This window comes from Arachis ipaensis, chromosome B06, assembly GCF_000816755.2.
Source record: "Arachis ipaensis cultivar K30076 chromosome B06, Araip1.1, whole genome shotgun sequence".
NCBI classification, from domain to species: Eukaryota; Viridiplantae; Streptophyta; class Magnoliopsida; order Fabales; family Fabaceae; genus Arachis; species Arachis ipaensis.
Window position 1 is genome coordinate 122,654,766 of NC_029790.2, and position 9,426 is coordinate 122,664,191.

Consider the following 9,426-nt stretch of genomic DNA (forward strand, 5'->3'; position numbering starts at 1 on the left):
TGTATTTGTATTTTTATTTAATTGAGATTGAGATAATAATGTAATGTATAGCTTATTTATATCATTATTGATGTTGTGAGTACTTATTTAATATTTAATTTTGGGCATTAAACAATCGTGTATTAAAATACTTATGGTATGGCTGCCGTCCTGGCAGAAGTTCCTTTTGTCGTAGATGGTGAATTCGTCGTGGGGATGGAATTCAGTTCCAGGGAAGCTGTTATTAAGGCGATGAAGGAGTATACCCTCCGAAGATCTGTAGACTACCGTGTGTATGAGTCGGAGCCGTTGACATTTTATGCGAAGTGTACACAGTACGGTCAGGGTGTGATTGGCTTATCAGAGTTAGCATGATCAGCAGAAAGTACTGTTGGGTTATTAGGAGGTACAACGACAGCCACACTTGTACCAGAGCAACCATTTTCCAGGATCATTCAAAGCTGGATTCAAATACAATTGCAGAAGCCATTAAGCCGTTGGTTGAGGCTGACCCCTCTTTAAAAGTAAAATCAGTTATTACAGAAGTGCAGTCGAAGTTCAACTACACCGTCAGTTATCGAAAAGCATGGTTGGCTAAGCAAAAGTCAGTTGAGAAAATATTTGGAGGTTGGGAAGCATCCTACGAAGCGTTGATCATATGGTTTGAGGCCATGTGTCATAAGGAGCCATCAGCTGTCGTGCATTTTGAGACTATGCCAGCATATCAAGGGGATGACTTGGTAAGTAATATCCGGGTATTGCATCGAGTCTTTTGGAGCTATTACCCCTGCATTAGAGCATTCAGACATTGTAAGCCAGTTGTCCAGGTGGACGGGACTCACTTGTACGAAAAGTATAAGGGTTGCTTGTTAGTGGCCGTTTCGCAGGATGGTAACAACAATATCGTCCCAATTGCATTTGCTATTGTCGAGGGAGAGACTTCTGATGCGTGGCACTTTTTCCTTAATAACCTGTGTCAACATGTTGTGACTCGGGATGGTGTGGAGCTTATATCAGACCGACATGAGTCGATAAATGCAGCTGTGAAACGCAGTCACGGAGCTTGGTCACCCCTTAGAGCTTTTCACATATTTTGCATCAGGTATATAGAGTCGAACTTTCTGAGGAAATTCAAGGCACCGTACCTACAAAATCTTGTCATCAATATAGGTAACAATGATTACTTCAAAGTTTGTTACTAATGAAACTGCGATCAATGTAAACATCGTGAGACTTATTCTTTGTATGGTATATGATACTGAGCAGGATATTCGAGGACGGCTCGCGAGTATGAATTACGTTACCAGCATTTATGAGAGCGGGGCGAGGCATACACTAACTGGTTAAACCGTATTCCCCGTGAACAGTATGCATTGGCATTCGATGGTGGTTATCGATGGGGTCACATGACAACTAATCTAGTCGAATGCATCAACTCAATCTTGAAGGGTGCACGCAATCTCCCCATCACTGCACTTGTGAAAGCAATATTCTACAAACTAAATGAGTTGTTCACACGGAAAATAGCCGAAGCGGAGGCTCGGATTAATGCTGACCATGTTTTTTTCTGAGCATGTGACCTCCAAACTTCATGCAAATCAACTTGCATCAGGAAACATTCAGGTTAATTACTTCGACAGGCAGAATGAGGTCTTTGAAGTGCGTGAGATGCCAAGTAGAGTGGAATATGCTGTTGACCTATGTCATCAAAGATGTGACTGTGGTGAGTTCCAGGTGGACCGGATTTTTTGCCGGCATGTGTTTGCATGTTGTGCAAATCAACGACTAGATTGGCAGGTGTATGTGCATGATGTTTATAAGATGGACCAAATTAGACGCGTTTATCAGGCTAGGTTTAGGCCACTCGGGAATCCAACTACGTGGCCTTCTTACAATGGTCCTCGATTCGTATCGAACCCGTACCTGAGACGCGTTGCCAAAGGTCGGCCCAGGATGACGCACTTCTTGAATGAGATGGACACACGAATGTTACGGCGTCTGAGGCGATGTAGGCAATGTAGGGCTGAGGGACACAGTCGTAGTAGATGCCGTCAGGGCGGAGGTCCTAGTGCTGATCCTAACACGCAGTAGACTTGAATGTTATCTGAAACAATGTAACCCGAATTCAATGTACTTTCTCAAAATACAATTACTATAACATATTTCGATCTCCTAACACGATAATTGAATCATTGTAACCTATGTCACTGTACTTTATGATAATCGAATCATTGTTATTTACTTCAAGGTACTTTATGATAATAGAATCATTGTAACCTATGGCCAAGTAAAGCATTACATTCAAATTCATCATACATATAATAGTTAATGAAATTCAGGAACATCAACTGAAATATACAAAACTTAGTTGGTACTTAAGAAACTTCAATCATACATAAATAGTTACGGACAACATGACGAAAGATAACTGATACATAGATAAAACTAACTACACCACAACTACTTCTTCGCTGTCCACTTTCCAAAGGTGACGATGTTCTTGCATTTCTTCGCGGCCTTTTTGAACACAGACGGAGTGTATCGACTCGCGCTATGACGCGGTGGATCAATCCTGAGGTTGTAGCCTTTGCCTGTCTCATCTGGAGTACAGGTGCCACCTGCATATAAAACAATTAATCCAAGCAAGTATACAGTATAATCAACCGTAAACAACATATCATACATGAACATAACAATATCAATTGACCAAACAAGTAAATAATTTAATCAATCCTACCCAACAAACAATACGATACTATGACAACATCAATTGATGGAAAAAGTAAAGCAATTTTATACCTGCATCATTACGGGATTCTTCATCTTCTTCCTCCTCCTCATCTTCCTCGTCTTTCTCGTCATCTGGCTCATCCACTAAGTACTCATTAGTCTCATGCTCCAATGTCTTAGCATTTTCTTCAATCAGAGTCATCAAAACACGGCTCGGGTTTTGACTATTTAGAACTCCTCGATTGCCCTCACTCCTACTAGAATCACTAGATACAAACCCTCCAGAAGCACCCGAGTAGGTATAAAATGGATACCTCGCGTCAAATGAATGCCTACCCGCCATGAAGTCGGGCTGATGGCTATATTGTGCTTGGCCGGCATCTGAGGCCATGAACCCAAGCAACTGGCTAAAAGAACCTCCCTCTCCTGAGTCATACTGAGGCTGATGTATCGGGAATGACGTAGGAAACTGTATCTGAGGTACATATTGGCTTGTGGATTCAGGTTGCACTTCTGGCGGTGGCGGTGGAGGTGGAGGTGGAGGTGGAGGTGGAGTTGGAGGCGGCGGTGACTGTGGCTCTTGCTCTTCATTTTCATCATCCATAACCTGGTCACCCTCAACATCATTTTGGTCCACAAGTAATGACAAGTTCAAGTGATCGCCATACTTTGAACGGTACCAGTACATATAAGTATCTAATGGCTGCTGCGGACCCATGGGTTCCTCAGTAAGAACGTGATTATACCTGTTTGTCCACTGCATCACCCAAAATGAATGAGTCGTGGCTGTGGCCCAATTCAGATTCTTAGGACCAGTTAAGACTTCTCCGTGTGCCTGGTCTAGATTCCGTTCTTAATGAGGAACTCCCTGAACGAAACCGAACTGTCGTCTAAACCTGTCTGTAGCATGCCATTCAATACACTCAAAAGATACCAACGACACCGTTGCACTCCAAATGACTGAGTGCATGTAGATGTCTGCGAAAATTATGTCCGGATCAACACGATCAACAGAATACGCAACCCACAAAAACTGGTAACAATAAAGCAAACAAATAATTAAAATCCAAATAACTAAATCACTAGATTTGACCCAAAATAAAATTACTTAGGTTCAATACAATATAGTATGAACAAGGACAACTTTCATTTCTATTTAATTTTATTTTAAACGCACTTATTTTTTTGTTTGTTTTTTAACAGACAGAATGAGAAAAAAATTAATCTCAAAAGAATTTGACTAAAAACACTAAGTATTACATAATTAAAACATGAAAAAATTTAAATATAAATGTATAACAAACATAATAATTTTTTATCATAAATAATTGTAACAAATGTTTATAGAATATTAATTGTTAGCAAAAAATCACAAATACAACGTTAATGCAAACACACCTGGCTTTCCTCAAGATCATCGAATGCCTTCCTAAAATGAGTAAGCTTAAGATATCTATAGACTCAGTCTCCACGCTCCCAGTTGCGCCACCTAATATAACGCATCTCATCAACACAATTGGATTCTAAATATGAAGATACCAGGTAAATGTAAGATAGTGTTACCTGTTGGCAAGCGAAAAACTGCGGGGTTCCCTAAGAACCGGCGCTAGATATGGTAGGCGCATCCATGCCCAACAAAGTAGAAATGTTAGCGGACCATCAATTTCCTTACAGTCAAACCGTGATGCCCTGCATAAACTCCTGTACAGATGTGCCAGGCATGCTGATCCCCAACTATACTATCCAATACTAGAAAAATCACTGAGAAGAGGCAAAAACTTCCAGTGGACAGATGCCCCAGTCTTGTCTCCAAACAAGATCGTACCGATCAACAACATGATGTGGCAATTAACGTACACCTGTATACTGTTTTCATCAGTCAACTGTAACCGTTCTTTTAAATTTCGTAGCCACGTAAGTTTTATGCCGCTTCCTCAACACTGCGACTTTAACGATGCGACCCCAAATTGGTGCAGACACTCCGCCTCTAAGGCTTCGAAACTACTCAAAGTCATCCCTGTCACTGGAAGACCATCGGTCAGAAGACCGAAGATCATAGCCACGTCTTCCAGTGTCACGGCACATTCACCAACCGGAAAGTAAAAGGTATGTGTGTCCGGGTGCCACCTTTCCACTAAAGCGTTTACCAGTGCTTTCTGACATTGAACAACCACAATCTGGGCGACATGGTAAAAACCAGTAGATCGTAAATGCTCCTCCACCCTCTTATTGTACCGATTCGGAAGGACAGGGTGATCACATATCAACATCCTTTCATCCTGCACACGCATAGCAAAATCACGATTGTGATTACACAACTATCATACATAATGTAAAAATATCTAATTAAAACATATAATTTTACTGATAATACTAAAACCTCCCCTAAAATAACATATTTCTGTCAACATTATTCTAAAAAAATTATTCCACAAAAATTAAAGAACGAAATTATAAAAGTTAACTAATTAATTATTATTACTAATATTATTACACAAAATTGGTAACAAGTCATTTTTATTACTAATCTATTATATTGAAAAAAAAATTCTCCACAAGACTCAATTAATTACATTTAAGCACACATATTTCTAACTATTATTTAAACATATAATCTTAAATTGTTAAAATTAATTATAACAAGTAACTACTTACACCCAGCTCTTCCATAACCAAAAAAATTAGCCTATATTATAAACATTTTAAACAAGAATCAACTACATTTACACTTTTTTTTAAACATTTATTTCTAAAATTCTATCAATAAATTATAAACTCGGTCATTGTCAGTTCAAGTTCTAACAACAATAAACTTAACTAAATTTCAAAAATAATAATCAGAACTATGAAATATAAAAAAAATTAACAAATAAACTTACATAATCAAAATAGTTGAGATATTTTACAATGTGAAGTTCCGGCCGATCAATCTTTCTTGGTTTTGATTTATGGGACATTTTCAAATTTTTTGGAGAAGCCCACGAATGAGAAGCAGCAAGCTTTCAGGTTTCAGGGAGGAAGAAGATGGCATCCAACTCGGTGGGTGGGGAAGTAAGGGGAAAGTGAGGATAGGAAGGGGACTTGTGGGGTTAAAAGGGGCACCGTCCTGGGGAGCTATGGGCGTGCGACGCGTGGAGAACTCTTCCACAAATCAGACGGTTCGCGTGCTTAATTACCACTACTCGCACGGTCCGATTTGGCTAGGGCAAGTCCCTCGGTCCGATTTGTATATGCACTGACACCATACCAATGTAAAGCTCGCCTCCTCTCCATAACGCCGTCCAACACAAACTGTGGCTCCATAATAAAATTAATTTGCGTATATGTCCAGATGGCAAATGCTAAACGAGTACCTGCACTCATATAGTCCGAAAACTCCAGAGCATGCATGGCTTCCAAATCCAAAACTCACATGAAAGATGGCTCCTCAAATGGCACTTCGTTCGCGAGTGCATTTGCAACGTCTGTCACATTCGGAGCCACACTGCCGTCACCTTGATCTTCATCTCCGTCTGGACCAACAACTTCGTAATTACTTTCGAACTCTTCCTCACTGTCACTATTGTAGTCTTCCCGTAAAATATTTTGGTCGGCCTCAGATTGTTCGAATTCAATGTACAACTCGATGAACGAGATTTGAGCACGACTTTCAATATACATTGAAAACATCTCCTGCATACTCGCTTCGTCCATTATATATTTCGTCTGAAATTGAACGAATCAACCAAGATATCTGTACAAAATACATGATATTTTTCTTGACATCTCCGAATCAATCTTCTCACAAATCACACCTTTAAGCTCTTCAAATGAAATTGTGAACGGAATAACAACATCCAACGGATTTTCACAAACAAATTTTACCCCTTCAGGCGTCTGCAACAAAATCTGACCAAAATAATACACTTTCAAAAGGACTCTATCATCCATTCTTCTCACTCAATTAAATAAACACAAATACTTCACTATGAATTTTTCTCTATCCAAGCCAACCAACTCAACAACAGACCATGAGAAAGAAGAAGAAGAGAAGTCGAAGAAGATGAAGAATGTTAGATCTGGTCGGCGGATTAAGATTTGCAGACCTTCGCAAGTGTATATATATACACACAAATCGGACCAAAGGACTTCTCTAACCTAATTCAAATATACTATATAATAATGAAACGGACCATCCGATTTCTTTTAGTGAAAATAAAAAAAAAATTTACTCCTCCACAACTCGGACCCAGCGAGTTGCTCAACCTAAATCCAAAAATTCGTTAACAATGAAAACGGACAATGCGATTACCTTAAAGTAATATTAAAAAAAAATTTTGTTCATGTACAATTCGCAGGGTCCGATTTCTTTAATGTTATTTTCGTACCTCTTCTCCATGCAAAACAGACCCTCCGATTTGCTCAAAGAAATCTAAAAAAGGAAATCGTTGGGTCCGATTTCTTATCACCAACTCTGAGCAAAAAACTTATCCCACATCTTGGTCCAGCTCCTTCTCATCCCATAACCCGGCACATACAACACACCCAACTCTTCCATAACCAAAAAAATCAGCCCACGTATTAACCTTAAATAAAAAAGGTTTATTAATTTATATGCCAATAATAAATGATTGATGGTTATTTGTTGTACATGTAACATTTTTTCTGTAGTATGCGATTAAGATATATCTATCATCAAGTATGGTGATTTATCTCTAAATGACTGGTAGACATTTCACCATTGATCCAATGTTAAATTTTTTATACTAAAATGAGATTTGAGTCCTCAGTATTTGATTAAGAAAAGATAAATAAACTACTTTGCCAAACTACAGCCCGCAATCCCGCATTATATGGCAAAACTTTGTTTCCTAGTTAGTTAGCAAAGAGTATGATACCAAAACAACTCGTAAAACTTAAAACAGGAATAGGTCATACAACGTTAGAGCTATATACTGAACCCTACACACACATCGTAACTCTTTGCATGCAGTTAGGTAATATAAATTTACTCATTAGACAGTAGATATTGCACACTAAAATCAATCATCAAAATTAATTGGGTATGTAATATATATGTGGTTGTGGTTTAACTACATACCAAATTTAACACCAAAATTATTAGAATAATTTTATCTGTGATGTGCGTTTGTTGGGTGACACAAAAAAGCTTTAACTTTTGGACAAGAACAATAATCGATATCCCTAATGATTTGCACAATGTCTATGATTGGGACATATTTTCTCAACCCCTACTTTATATATATGATATATGGTGTTGTTGACAATTCTTGCCTAATAATTCACGTTGATTTTGACCTGGATGGGTTTTGTTACACATTGAATTATTATCTTAGCTTGTAGTTAATAATATTTACCAGTAAGATAGAAGCAAGAATATAAGAGCCATGCATAATCATTGAATCCTATATCTTGCTTTTTTCCACTGACAGCGGAAAGCATATATATGACTTAACAGAAAAGCTATTTTCAAGTTTTCAACTAATAAGACTAATTTCTTTTATATATATAAAAAAAAAAGAAAAGAAATTAAATTAGATGAAAAAACATTAATAATAAGTAGAAGACAAATTGAAAATAGTTTTTCTAACTAGGTTTGTTGGATTTTTTCTAAAATAAAATAAAAAAATTTATTTTTGTAGAATAATTATTCTGAGATTATATTTCGGAATTTTTTTTTGTTGGATGCAAGTTCGTTGTCATCCTCGACAAATCTTATCAAATTTATAAGATTCGTTATGCTCTTCGGCGAATTTCAATTACTTCAATTTTACATCTTTTCTTTTTTAATGTTGGGGAGTACCATTTCTACTATACTATTCTTCCTTGCATGTATGTGCCACACACAATTGAACAAATAATAACTTAAATATAAAATTTGTAACATCTCAAGTTTTTGAAAATTAAATAATAAATTATTTGTGAATTTTTATACTTAATTATGATTTTATTTTTAAAAATAATTTGTAAGTTGGTAAATAAACAATATTTTTAAAGATAATTATATTGAATTATATTTAGTTTTTTTAATCACTGCTCTATTTTTTAACTGTATCAAAATACTTATCTTATCCTTATTCCTTTTACCCCTAACCCTAATTTTACGCTAACCCACACTTACTCAACGCCACTCATTCCCTTAACCCTAACCTACCCCCAGCTGCCACCCACACCCAAAAAATGGAGAAATAACAGAAAAGAAAGGAAAAAGAGAGAAGGGAGAAGAAGAAGGAAGGAGAGGGAGAAAAGGGCGACGGCATCGACTGGGGCCTCGCCGTCGTCGCTGTTGAGCATGAAGGAAGAGAGAGGTCTGCACAATGGAGGGAGAGAGAGAGAGAGAGAGAGAGAGAGAGAGAGAGAGAGAGAGAGAGAGAGAGAGAGAGAGAGAGAGCTACCGTCGATGCCATCAAGCTGTCACCATCACTGGATCCACAATCGCCGCCAAGAATTCCGTCACTGTCATTTCAGCGCCACCGTCGCGGATAGCGTGGCCGTCGCTATCGAAGGCGTGGAGAGAGGGAGACTGAAACTAAACCACGTGAGCCAGAGGAGCATTTTTTTTTAACAATGTAAACGAGATACATTTATAATTATCTCGTTTATAGTGTAAACGAGATAAGATTGGGGATGTATTTTCATAATAATTTTTATAAATATTTATTTCTGTAAATAAAGCATTTATTTAATTTATTTAAATAAAAAATCCTAAGATTAACT

General features: G+C 37.7%; 1 protein-coding gene across 1 annotated transcript; it reads left to right on the forward strand.

Annotated features, from left to right (window-relative positions):
* LOC107647460 lies at positions 351 to 2,070 on the forward strand. Its single transcript, XM_016351532.1, has 3 exons — positions 351 to 1,169; positions 1,347 to 1,538; positions 1,603 to 2,070. Exons 1-3 carry the CDS (start codon positions 351 to 353, stop codon positions 2,068 to 2,070), a joined length of 1,479 nt encoding a protein of 492 aa, XP_016207018.1.

Coding starts and splice junctions, on each gene's coding strand:
- LOC107647460 (XM_016351532.1), top strand. CDS start 351: ATGATCAGCAGAAAGTACTGTTGGGTTATTAGGAGGTACAACGACAGC. Junction 1,170..1,346: donor GTAACAATGATTACTTCAAA/GTTTGTTACTAA, acceptor CCCCGTGAACAG/TATGCATTGGCATTCGATGG. Junction 1,539..1,602: donor CTCGGATTAATGCTGACCAT/GTTTTTTTCTGA, acceptor GGAAACATTCAG/GTTAATTACTTCGACAGGCA.